The sequence below is a fragment of the Aotus nancymaae genome, unplaced genomic scaffold (genome assembly GCF_030222135.1).
Source record: "Aotus nancymaae isolate 86718 unplaced genomic scaffold, 86718_ANA_hifiasm-v0.15.2.pri h1tg000012l, whole genome shotgun sequence".
Classification (NCBI taxonomy): Eukaryota; Metazoa; Chordata; class Mammalia; order Primates; family Aotidae; genus Aotus; species Aotus nancymaae.
In genome coordinates, this window is record NW_026988423.1 from 16,369,493 (window position 1) to 16,383,588 (window position 14,096).

The 14,096-nt window shown below is 38.4% G+C and overlaps 1 protein-coding gene across 1 annotated transcript in view; it reads left to right on the forward strand.

Annotated features, from left to right (window-relative positions):
- Positions 1 to 790: 790 nt before the first annotated feature.
- The window catches only part of SIK2 (salt inducible kinase 2), a 121,306-nt gene continuing 108,000 nt past the window's right edge, over positions 791 to 14,096 (forward strand). Inside the window, exon 1 of the mRNA XM_012470542.2 lies at positions 791 to 925. Within this exon, the coding sequence (XP_012325965.2) occupies positions 791 to 925 (135 nt within the window). The remainder of the gene's footprint in view (positions 926 to 14,096) is intronic.

The following is a 14,096-nucleotide window of genomic DNA, read 5'->3' on the forward strand; positions in this document are numbered from 1 at the left end:
AGACTCGGAAGCTCATTTGAGGCTCCAAATCTCTGGATTAAGTGATCTCCAAGGTCTCTTCAGCGCTGACATTCTGTGAGTCTAAAAGCAACCGTAGTGCTGTCAGAATGACTCCTCGGAGACATCAAAGCGTGGAGAGGTTTATTATATATAGAAACGAGATGAGAAAAGGATACAAAGAAAAGAGCCTGTGAGCAACGCATTGCGCAGCCACAGTTCTTTGCCGGTGCCAAACTTAGGGCTGGCTGTACTTGCAGGTGAGAGGTTTTGGCGGGAAGGTTCCCGGGTGGGCGGAGAACGCCGGGATGGGGAAGGAGACCTCAGGCCGCATCCACGTCTCTGCACCGCTCTGCACAGTCCGCCAGGGCTCGCTCTTGCCCTTCGCCTGGAAGGCCGAGGAATGGAGCGGGCCAGGCGGCGACCCCGCCCCTGGCAGCGGCGAGGCGGAGAGGCGAGAAGAGGGCTTCTGAGCCCGGAAGGAGTGCGCTGGTCCGGCCCGCGCCCCTCCCCGCGCGCCTTCCCCCACTCTCCCCCTCCCGTCGCCGACAACGGCGGTGCTCTGGTCGCCATGGTGACCAATCCAGGCCCGGGCCCGCCCCCGTCCCCCTTCCCCGGCCCCCTGACGTCGACGCACGTCAGCGGCGGCGCGCGCCTGGCTGGGCCCTGCGGAGCGGGAGGGAAGGAGCGAAGGCGCAAGCGGAGCGGCCGTCGCCCAAGCCGAGACGCGCTGCCAGCCCTCCCGCCCGCCCGCCCGCGCTCCTGTCCGCCGTGTCTAGCAGCGGGGCCCAGCATGGTCATGGCGGATGGCCCGAGGCACTTGCAGCGCGGGCCGGTCCGGGTGGGGTTCTACGACATCGAGGGCACGCTGGGCAAGGGCAACTTCGCCGTGGTGAAGCTGGCGCGGCACCGGATCACCAAGACGGAGGTGCGGCCCGGGGCTCGGCGGGAGCGTCGGAGGCGAGGGTTCGGGAGAGGAGCTGCTTACAGAGAGGGGCGGCCGCAGTGGTGGGACCGGGGAGACCCGAGAGGCCGCGCCACTGGCGGAGGCGAGTGGGCCTGGGACTGTGAGGACCCAGGAGGTGCAGGGGGTCGGTGAGCAGCGAAGGGATTGGGCCTGGGCACACGGACCCGAGTGTCGTCCGACTGGAAACGCGATCAGCCGGGGCTTTGCTTTCCCCTACGCCACCCGCGGTGGCCACCCGGAATTTCGCCCAGAGCCCCCCAGTCGGGCCGTGACCTGGTCTGTGGCCTCCGCTCCGGAGCCCAAGTTCCGCGTCTTCCCTGCTTTCGGCTGGGGGTGGGGTGGGAGGGGAAGTCTCGGTGTTCCCAGGCTGCGCCGTGAGAGACGTCGCCGGCCCGAGGAGGGGACCGCCTGTGCTTGGGCTCCGCGGATGGGGGACCGTGCGGCCCCCGTGACCCCGGCATCCCTCCCCTGCCTGGCGAGGAAGGGCCCCGTGGCTGGGAATGCCCGCACCGCCACTGTCCATCTTCTCTCCTTCCTTTTGCCCCACGGTGCCTCTGATTTGGTGTCTGGCTAGCTTGATCTCTTGCGTGGGGCATTTCCATTTAATGATCTAGACAATAGAACTGGTTAAAATGGTCATCTCTGCACTTGCACAGTAAGTGGGTTGATCTTTCTTGTCTAGGGTTGTCCCTGTACCAGGTGTGCATTCTGGATGTAATACGCATTCTTTAAACCACATCAGATTCTGCCTCTACTCATAAAGCCCTCAGCTGCTTCCTGACGGTGAATCCTGCACTCTCTTCATTGCACATTCTAATGCACCGCACACACTCTCACAAGTCTCTGTTCTTACCTAACCCGCCCCCTTCCTTCCACTGCCTCAAGCTGCTCTCCTCAGGGTCTCTATTTTAAGACGTGCAAATTAAATACCTTAGAAGAACAGTAGAAACAAAACCATTCTTTAGATTAAAACCTAGTCCTTTTGACGTACTCTACTCTGCCTTATTGTAGTTCCTCCTGGAGTTTCATCCTTTTCCTGTTCCCCCCGCCCCCCCCCCCCCCAGTTTTGGTCCTATTCTGCTCTTTCCCTTATTAAGTTGAATGTACTAGAGTTTGAATGTAGAGTAAAGTAGGACTTTTTTTCAGAATGACTTATATAAGGCGAAGGGCACTTGCAAACCTGAGTGATTTTTATAGTTGCAGTTGTACTTAGAAGTTTTGCTTAATGCCCATTTCCAGAAGGAAGGGGCATATGTCATTCTGTCTTCTTTACTTTTTGCCTTCCTCTGCTGATCCTGAAACAGTCCAAATCTGACTTATCTTTTAGAATCAGGACCAAGGTCAGATATTTTCTTCTCACAGATTTACCTGTTAGCAATTTAGATTCTTTGTAATGATAATGGTAACTTGACTATAGTGATATTGATAAATCTTTGCATAGTTTAATCTGATCCCAGTATTTTTTAAAATGAAGAAATTGGTTCCATTCCTCTGCAGAGCCATGGCCTAATGCCATGGCATTTCCCTTTAAGTTACATAAAAGAAGGCATTTTAAATGCACATTTTATGAGCCCTTGCTTAATGTCTTTCTAAAAGCAAACAAATTGTGAGTTATAGAGAGGTCCTACAAAACTTTTGAACTGTAGTGTATTGTGTGGTTGAATTCCAAATCCTCAGTTCACAATATTTTTTTCTCATCGGCTTTTACTGGGATTAATAGCAAGATTTAATTAAGTCATCTATTATTTATCAGGTCAAATTTAGTTAATACCGTATCTATTTAAGAGCTGCGTAAGTAGAATGACACTTTCTCTTGAGATTGACAATTCAAATGGTGTCCCTTTTAAACTGATATATCTTAAAGAGCTAGGGGGCACTATGGAGTAATATCGTGGTTTGGTTATCTGAGTGAGATCAGTGCATTCATTTGTAATTGAAAACACTGGTCAGATCGTGAAAGAGGACTTAGATCCTAAATCGTATGTGTAGTATCTGTGTGTGAATTGATTGACGTTAAAAGCTAACTGTTTAGTCCACAGAACCCATTTCCCTTGTGCTTTTCTAAAGTTGTTATTAACATATAAAAAGAAATAGTGTGAATTTGACTTGGGTGAGTGTGAGTATCTGTAATTTGGTGGGTATGATTGGAGATACTAAGGTAGAGAGGGATAAGTAAAATGTCAAAGCAGTCGTTGAACAGAAAAGTTCTGTAGATCTCTAGGTTGTAAAGTTGCTCTGAATTTTTTTTTTTTTAAGACGGAGTCTCGCTCTTGTTGCCCAGACTGGAGTGCAGTGGTGCGATCTCCCCTCACTGCAACCTCTGCCTCCCGGGTTCAAGTGATTCTCCTGCCTCAGCCTCCCAAGTAGCTGGGATTACAAGCGCGCATCATTACCACACCTGGCTAATTTTTTTGTATGTGTGTTTGGTAAAGACGGGGTTTCACCACGTTGGCCAGGCTCCTTTCGAACTCCTGACCTCAAGTGATCTGCCTGCCTCAGCTTTCCAAAATGCTGGGATTACAGGCATGAGCCACCTTGCCGACCCGGTTGTTTGAAAGTATTCCACTGGAGTAACAATTCCATTGTTAATGAGGTTTTTTTACAGCAGTTATTTATCCTTATTCATTCGCTGGATAAATGTTTGTGTGTTTTTAATAAATAAAACTGCCTTAAAAACTGTAAGATGGCTAGTGAAAACTAGTTTTAAATTCATTTCTCATTGCTGAACATACTGCAATAGTTATAGTGAGAACAATGAATATGGTATAAAAATAACATCAGCAAAATATCACAATTATACTTATTACTGATAAAAGTTTCTTCATATACTATGCTTTAACATCGATACAAGTTTGTGTTTTAAAACTTAGAGGTATTTTTTTTCACCAAGTTAGATCCTGAGGCAAATTTTAGGGCTTAAACATCTATGTAATGAACATTTGGACTCTTTTATTTTTAATTGGCTCTTCTCTGTCTCTTGTTCTGTATCACTCACAAATGATGTATATCTACAGAACTTGGGAGATTGAAGTCTGTTTCTCTTTTAGAAAAAAAAATAGTAGACAAAAGAGATCTTCATTTTGGTCAAATCTATCAAACAGTTTAACATTGTTTATGAAATATAATTACATCATCATCTGAAGTGGTATTGTGTTCTCTATGTGAATTTTGCACACAAAAGGGAAGACAGGTGGTGGTAGAATTCAGCTTCCTAATACACTTTGTAAAAGCTTTGTAGTATTAGTTTGTGGTTTATGAATTAGAGATGCTAATTTTATAAAATTAGCATAATGGGAAAAGATTAATAGCATGTAAGCTTTTAAACTTTCAGGCAGTAGTGGTTACTTGTTTGCTGTTCTGCGAGTGTTCTTGAGCAGTTTATTTTATCAATACTATACAATACTAGGAAATAACTTTGTCTTTCTAGTTAATGGTATAGCTAGTTTTTTGTCTCTTAAGTAAAATTCTAGAAAAGCCAATTGTACACTTAAATTTTTTTTGTATTCTATTTAAGAAATAGTTTCTTTCTTGTTCAGGACGAAAGAAAGAAAAATAAATAAAGAAGTAGTATCTTACTCTAATATAAAAAATAAGAGTATAATAAACAAAAAAGTGTACATATAATTCGTCCACCAATGGGAATAACCCATCTTTAACATTATGACACTAGTCTTTTTATTTAAATGCATTTTTTCCATATGAGAGCACATGGTACATACATATAATGTTCTTTTTTTCTACTTAATATTATAACCTAAGCATTTTGCTTATTATATATAACTTTATAAAAACATTTTTGTTAGCTGCCTGGTGTTCCACCTTGTGGATGAATACCATTTTACCTAACAATTCCCTTATTAATGAATATTATGTAGTTTTCAGTTTTTGTTTACAGCAAATAATTTGCAGTGAATATTTTTGTGTCTGTAACTGTGTACCTTTTACGTTTTTTGGGACAGGGAGGAGGAATTGCTGGTAAAGTCCTAAAAGGAAATTTACTAAGTAACAAGGTATTATTTTTACATTAAAGAGTAGTGTATTTTGATTACCAAATCTGTCATGTTTATTACTTAAAAATTTTAAAGTATAAATAGGAAGCCAGGCTAGATGGCTGACACCTGTAATCCCAGCACTGTGGGAGGCCCAGGCAGGTGGGTGTTTTGAGGCCAGGAGTTTGAGATCAGCCTGGTCAATATAGCAATACCCAGTCTCATTAAAACACACACACACACACACACACACACACACACACCCATACACACCCATAAATAAATGAAAAGAATTCCCCATAAAATCACAACCCCAGAGAGAGCCATAACTAGTTATTTTCAGACCTTTTCTATAATAGATAACTGAGTTTTTCTCAATACCATAACTCTTATATTGCTTAGCTAAAGAGCATGGAAATGTATAGTCTATGGAATCTTAAAGATATTTCATAGAGACTCTATAAATGACCTTATTAAAATGGCATGTGGGTGTCAGGCTGCTTACTTACCCTTAAGAGAACTTGGAATGCAAAACTGATAACAAGGACATTCTGAAAACTGCATTTGTTTGCTGGAAAGCTTTCTATGTGCATTTTGGGGATTTTATAGTTAGGCATAATTCTTTACTACCTTAAAATGTAAGATTTGTTAAAGGTTTTCAAAATTGTTAAGGTATTAAAATTGCATTTTTATAGCAAAGGTAGAAACAAGAGAAAGACATATTATACCCTGATTATGATGTTTCTTGAAGAGAACTCATTTTTAAAATACTTTTGAATTTTCTATTTTGCTTTAAAATTAATTTTAAGACTCCTTTCAGCAGTCTTGGTATTAATCTTGTACTATGAAATATTCCAGATTTCAAGAAGCAACTGTACTATGTGCAACAGAAGCACTTGTTAGCAAATAACTCAATCACTGATATTTGTATCTAGTCTTATGTATGATCTTTGTATATTGAAATAAAAATTATATTTGTCATGGAATATATATGCTTTCATAGAATTTTTCTCTAGTTTTCTGGCACCCCAGACAAATAGTATTTGTTAGATTATTCTGCTAACTATTGTTCAAAATGATCTGCTCTTTTTTGGGAGTAAAGCAAACATGCAAAATAAGAGTTGTGTAAATGTTTATATTCTGTAGAAATTTTAACTTGAACAGAGTTTAATGTGTTCTGATTTTAAATCCTCTGGGAAATTCTCAGTACCAGTCAATTAAGAAAACATTTATTTGGAAATAACTGAAATTGGCCTATCTTCTTGGATTCACATGATAACATTTGATTTACGACTCACTGCTGATTGCAGATTCATTTCCTTGGAGGCAAATGGGTTCCAGAATTCATTAGGATATCTTTCTTTTCGCTTTAGTGTATCTAGTACCTCTTTTTTCTTCTACCTTCCACCTCCATCTTTTTAAAATAAATTATATAAAAGGTTCTTTATTCAGAACATTGGTGTAGAATACTTTCCCATCCTTCACAGAGAAATAGTCTGTATATTCAGTTTGCAGTATTAGAAGATTGAAAGATAAACTTGGGAATTCTATCAGAAACTCATTTAAAAATTTTTTTTAAATACTTTAAACAGATTAAGAGATGAATATTAGATGAATTAAACTGAGGAACAATACTAAAATTTATTTTAAGTTCTTCTTGAAAGTAAACATAGTATTTATGTGATTTCCCCCAGTTACGGAAGTCAGTGCATCTTCATTGTAAACATTGTTGAAAAGCCCAGAGAAGAAAATTAACATCCTTATTTACTACTCTCCAGACCCAGAAATAATGGCTGTTAATATTTGGTTCATCTTATTCTAGTTATTCACATATATTTTATATGTATATAATAAAGTCGATGTCATGTATACATGACATAATCTGTGTTTTTTACTTAACATGTTATTAACATTTCCCCAAGTTTGAAAACTATGTACAGCAATGGTTAAATAGTATTTGTGCATTTGACTATCCATCTTTTATTTAATCAATTTCCTATTGATTGCTGTTTCTCTTCCTAAAATAATGTTTCACAGAATATCCCTCTACATACATTTTTGTGTATGTATCTGATTATTTCCTCAGTGTAATTGCTTAGCAATGGAATTCTTGAGTCAAGGAGTATATTCATTACCTATCTTATGGTATAGGATGCCAAATTACCCTCCAGAAAAGGAATACTCATTAATTTTCACCAGGAAGAACTCACATTTGGCAGGAATATTATTTTCTAAATCTCTGCCAGTTTGTAACAGAAAGTAATATTCTTTGCTACTTTTAAAAAATTTTTCTACTTTTTAAATTGACAAATATTTATATTTTCTATTACTTTGATTTGCATTTCTTTGATTAGTTTGTACAGTTTTATATGATGATTTGCATTCCTTTTATAAATTCTTTTTGTCCTTTGACTCATTTAATTGTATTGTCTTTTTTGATTTGTTTAAATACTTTTTACAATAGGGGATTATTTTTAATCACTTCTTTTATAGTCTTAAAAATTCTCAGTTTTATTTTTGTGAGTATAAAATCATAGGACCATTTACCTTTCTTCCAATCTGTTTTTCTTACCTACTATTATAAAAGTCAAATCAATCTTGTAGGGGAAGGTGGGGGCCAGGGTCTCGCTCTGCGCCCAGGCTGGAGTACAGTGGCAAGATTACAGCTCACTTTAGCCTCCACCTCCCAGTCTCAAGTGATCCTCCCACCTTAGCCTTCCAAGTAGCTGGGACTACAGGTGCGCACTACCACACCTGGCTAATTTTTACATTTTTTGTAAAGACAAGGTTTTGGGCCGGGCGCGGTGGCTCAAGCCTGTAATCCCAGCACTTTGGGAGGCCGAGGCGGGTGGATCACGAGGTCAAGAGATCGAGACCATCTTGGTCAACATGGTGAAACCCCGTCTCTACTAATACAAAAAATTAGCTGGGCACGGTGGCGCGTGCCTGTAATCCCAGCTACTCAGGAGGCTGAGGCAGGAGAATTGCCTGAACCCAGGAGGCGGAGATTGCGGTGAGCCGAGATCGCGCCATTGCGCTCCAGCCTGAGTATCAAGAGCGAAACTCCGTCTCAAAAAAAAAAAAAAAAAAAAAAAAAGACAAGGTTTTGCCATGTTGTCCAGGCTGGTCTTGAACTCCTTGGCTCAAGCAGTCCTCCCACCTTGGCCTCCCAAAGTGCTGGGATTACAAGCATGAGCCACCATACCCAGCTGTCAAATCAAATCGTAATGATAATTTATTATTTGAATAATTTTAAAAGCCAAATTTACATTGGAAAAAAGTCTACTTTTTATTTATTCTGAGAGGGTAACGAGAATTCTTTGTTTTACTGCTTTTACTGCTTTCAGAAATTCTTTCCTTACAGACCACACACTTGCTTTTCAATCAAATGATAGGCCAGTAGGTTGTAATTCCACCAGTGATTTGTTGTATAAGTTGAAAAGTGTATTTATTTTTTAATTTCAAAGGTCTAATGTATGGTAGGGCTAATACTACTTGGTACTTCAGAAGGACATTGTAGAAATTAGTATATTAGTAATAGGACTGGAGCAAATATGATCTAAGATAACGAACACATGTTAATCCCTTCTGATTTGTTATTAGAAGAATAGTTCTTATTGTGTAACTTCTTTGTAAAATCTCCAAAAGCTACTTTTTTTGGTTTTAATCTGTGGATTTATAGAACCCAAAAGCAACTTTTGTATGTGTGGTTTCTTCAAATGCATGAGATTACTATTTCTTTTATAAGAAGTTAATTTTTTTTTTTTTTTCCTAAAATCAAAAAGACAGGATAGGCTGGGCATGGTAGTTCACGTCTGTAATATCAGCACTTTGGGAGGTAGAGGTGGGTGGATCACTTGAGGTGAGGAGTTGGAGACCAGCCTGGCCAACATGGTGAAACTCCATCTCTACTAAAAATACGAAAATTAGCCTGGCATGGTAGTGCATGCCAGTAATCCCAGCTACTTGGGAGGCTGAGGCAGGAGAATCACTTGAAACCTGGAGACAAATGTTGCACGGAGCTGAAATTGCACCACTGCATTCCAGCCTGGGTGACAGAGCAAGACTGTCTCAATGGAAAAAAACAGATAACATAAACATTTTGAAAAATGAAACAATTCCTTTTATTCATCAGTTTAATACTTTTTTACATCTCTCTCTTACATTTAATTCCTTGTCCTCCTGCATAAAATTTGTGTTTTATATAGTTGTTACTTTCATATGTATTTTTTTTTAATTTCACATAGTTAGAAACATTTCTGTATATATGGTCTTCTTAATATTTAAATCATAAAATAATATAACCATTTTCTAAAGAATTTTGAAAATGAGAAAATGAAAACTAGTATTTCTTAGATGAAGAAGTTAGTATATGTGGTAAGTAACTATGTCATTGTTATAGGGTTTTTTCTTATTAGAAAAGTAATACATGTTCACTGAAGAAAAATTGTACAGAAAAGTATAAAGCAGGGAAAAAATAATCCATGATCTTTTTACCCCGATAATATTTTTGCCACATTTGTATCTAGTTTTTTCTCATCTTTTTCTTCTCATACCTTATGTTGACACTGCACTGATATCTCATTTTTTAGGACTCTATTGATTATATGTACACATAAGACTGGGGAGGTGGCTTACACCTGTAATCCCACACTTTTGGGAGGCCAAGGTGGGAGGATCACTTGAGCCTAGGAGTTTGAGACCAGTCTGGGCAACATGGTGAAACCCGATCTCTACCAAATATATACATATATACAAAAATTAGCACAGTGTAGTGGTACACACCTGTAGTCCCAGCTACTTGAGAGGCTGAGGTGGGAGGATCATTTAAGCCTGGGAGGCGGAGGTTCCAGTAAGCTGAGATCATACCACTGCATTCCAGCCCAGGCAACAGAGCGAGACCCTCAAAAAAAAAAAGTACACATAAATCTTTGTCATCATTTCAGATTATTTCCTCAAATAATTTCTCAGAGGAGTCCTTAAGCTACATGAAATGGATGATTTTTAAGGTTTATAATAAAGACTACTGAATTACTTCCCAGAAAAATTATAATCTATTTTATATTCCTACTAACAATATCTAAAATGAACATCTCATTGAACCTTAGCTAACAAGTTTATTTATTTTTTAATCTTTGTGAATATGGCATTTTGTCTTTAATTAATATTTCCCTGAGTATTTTGAAGTTGAATATTCAGTGTTGCTACTTTATGTGGGATTTAATTTGATAGTGATCATTCTAGTTTGTCCTAATGTTCTTCAGTTTATAGAGGTAACCTTTCTTCAGTCCTTCAGTAGAAGGAGTATTCATTTTTGTATCATCATATAAATTTATTGAAGGTTTTTTTTAAAGATGACATATGTAATTAAGAATTAGAGAGTTGATTAGATGAACACCACCAAAAAAAGGGATCTTTCCATTTGTGGAGTTCCTTTCTTGACCTACTTTCTTGTTACCATGCAGATTTTGTCCCTTATACTATGTTCAGAACTAAATAAGAGAGGGGATGTAGAGAGGAAGTTCCTAGAAATCTAAGTTTATTCTAATCCTTAAAATGAACTATTGGAACACAACCCTTTTGCAAATTAAGGACTTTCAGTACACCTTTGGGGAAATCCCCAAATACAGATTTTTTTGTTGATAAAATGTGTTCATCTTCTTACAGATCTATTAAATTCTTTGAGGGTAGGAATCAAATCTCATATATTTTTATATCCCAGGCATAATTCCTGGCACACAAAAGGTGCTCCGTAAATGTATTACTAATAGACGCTTTGAAATAGTGAAAAGATTGAAGTTGGAGTTAGAAGACCTAGGGTTTTTCTCCTTTAATTCATTAGAGTTTTAAGACCTTTGTAGATTATATGACATTATTTGAACGTCAGTTTCATCAACTCATGAGTATACTGCTTGTTCCATTTACTTCACAGAATTTGGAAATAAATGAGATAAAATTTAAAGTATTTTTAAAAGTGCTGTGCAGTTTTGAAAGTCATTGCCATTGTTAGTATTACACATATTTCTGGGAAGTACTTGATAGAGACCTCCATTGTTAAATTACCTGAATGACTTTGGCAGAGACTGCTAGCTGATCACTGAAAACGCTACTGTTTCCTCTTCTTTCTGGGCCTACAGCTGGACAATTTCTTTGCCTCCTTTGCATTTAGGTGTGGTCATATGCCGAGTTCTAACTAATGGAATGAATAGAAATAATAGGCACCACTTCTAGGCCCTGCCCATAAAATCACCTGTGAGGATCCCTCAAAGTTCTTTTTTCCTTCTGTCTTGCTGAAATGGAGACCACCTTCAGGTTAACCTTGGAAGCCACACATTAAAGATATTAAAGCCTCTTTGAATGTCAAATGCCTGCCACCTTCATTCATCTAGTTCTGCTACATGAGCAAGAAATAAACTTGTATTGAGTTTGAATCATATGTTTTAGGGTGTATTTGGTAAAGCGGTTAGACTACTTGTGTTACAAGGAACATGTTAATTCATGCTCTGCTTTTTCTTTAGAGAAGTATAATCCTCTTATAATAGTTCTAAAAGCCTTAGAAATAAAGGATAGCAATGTAAATATAAATATATATGTATGTATTTATGGTCACAGACAGATGTATAAAGTCGGTAACCCAAGATAAAATTGAAGCAAGAATTATATCATTTGAGAGTTATTTTGTTAAGTTAAACAATGAGATTTAGAATTTTTTATTATTAAAGTTTAATTAGATAACATTTTTAACTTTTTAATATATGTTATATATTTTTCACTTTTTCATTGTTCAGGCCAAGGTTCTAAAAGGGTATAAAAAAGGAGATTTATCTCGGTAATACCTTGCTTTAATTGATATTTAGTATCCAAACTCTTTAATCCCATTAAATATGATACTCAAGATATGTACAGTATAAAATTGTTGCATGATTCCTATCCCTCCAAAAACCATTGTCTCTTCTCTCTGTCTCTTTCTATTACATGGTTGTGACTTCTCTCCGTCTCTTTCTATTACATGGTTGTGACCCATCTCATTATAAAAGCTTTTTGTTGGTTGAGGATATTCAGTTAGACATTTATGCTTTTATCTGGCAGCTGTTACCCAAAGTAATGGATAATAATGAACTGTATCATACTCTTAATTGAGGGGGGTTTCTTTAAATGTATTTAGGTTTGAAGTGGTCCAATAATATTTCTAATGGGAAGTATAGTATTAATCAGCCTACTTACCTAGCAATCAAAGTTTTACTTTCTAGAATATTTTGATTGTGGTAATAATTAAAACACCACCAAACATAATGAAAACAGCTATCACGGAACCCATGTCCTTTACTGCCTAGAGAAGAAGGTTTGTACTTGAAAGTATAATATTCTTAGGCAATACATTTAATTTTATACATTGATTAGTAATCGGATTTCCCCTGGGAAGCTTGGACAGTTCTACAATTAAATCAGGAAACAACCTGTGGGCAGCAAGTTAGAAACAGAGAAAGGTAAGAAATGAAACTTAATAGAGCTTTAGGAGATAATAGCAAAGGATAGAGTAGCCACAAGGAAAGAAGAAAAAAATTACCGTTGACCCTTGAACAAGGCAGAGGTTAGGAGAACTGACAACCTCATGTACTTGAAAGTATAGTATTTTGCTCCCCCCAAATTTTTTTTTCTCCGTGACGGCATCTCGCTCTATTGACCAGACTGGAATGCAGTGGCACGATTTTGGCTCACTGCAGCCTCCACCTCCTGGGTTCAAGCAATTCTCCTGGCTCAGTCTCTCAGGTTGCTGGGATTACAGGTGTCTGCCACCATGCCTGGATGATTTTGATGTTTTTAGTAGAGGCAGGATTTCACCATGTTGCCCAGGCTGGTCTGAAATCCCTGACCTCAAATGATCAGCCCTCCTCGGCCTCCCAAAGTGCTGGGATTACAGGCGTGCGCCCAGCCTGACTCCGCCAAAATTTAACTGCTAATAACCTACTGTTGACTGGAAGCCTTACCAATAACATAAACAGTCCATTAACACATATTTTGTATGTTACATGCATTATATACTTTATTCTTACAATAAAGTAAGCTAGGGAAAAGAAAATGTTAAAAAAATCACAAGGAAGAGAAAATATTTATTACTTATTAAGTGAAGTGGATCATCGTAAAGGTCTCCATCCTTATTATCTTCACTTTGAGTAGTCTGAGGAGGAGGAGGAAGAAGAGAAGTTGGTCTTGCTGTCTTAGGGGTGGAAGAAAATGTGTGTATCAGTGGACCTATGCAGTTCAAACCCATGTTGTTCAGGGTTAACTGTAATTGTATAAACAAGAGACTGCAGAAATTATGTGAAATGGCAAACTGAGTCCTGTTTTCTTGTATACCTTTTGGAAGCATTGAGCTGTCATAGCATGTGCAATTGCTGATGTTAAAAGTTATCCTCAGCTGGGCACAGGACTCCATCTCATAAATGAATGAATGAATGAATGAATGTATGTTATCCTGAGGCCAGGTGTGGTGGCTCAGCCCTGTAATCCCAGTACTTTGGGAGGCTGAGAAGGGAAGCCAGGAGTTCAAGAGCAGCCTAGTCAACATAAAGAGACCCCCATCTCTATTTAAAAAAGAAAGTTACCCTGAAACAATAACAAGGCTAAATTATGTTTAGAACACCCTTTGATATAATTTGAAGTACATTTTAGAGTTTTTTCAAAACGTATAATTAAATTTGGGTGATTCAATTATCTGAAAATTTATTTAAATCAGGATATTTTCCAACCAAATATCTACTAATTTTAATAAATTAGTTCTTTTTAATTGCATGAAAAAAGTATGTAATCATTGATTTCTGCCTACTTAGTCATTTACCTTCAAATATAATACCTTCAAATTATTAACCTTGAAATTTCTGAAATAAAATTCCTTTTACAAAGTTAAATTTTAGTGTAGTTACTAACATTTTAGTTTTTGCACTTCAGTTTTTAAAAGAAAATCCAATTAGTATTTCTTCACGTAGTGAGTTTTAATTTTTTTAATTTTTTATTTTTTATTTTTGAGACGTAGTCTCAATTTGTCGCCAGGCTGGAGTACAGTGGTGCGAGCTCGGCTCACTGCAACCTCTGCCTCCTGGGTTCGAATGATTCTCCTGGCTCAGGCTCCCGAGTAGCTGGGA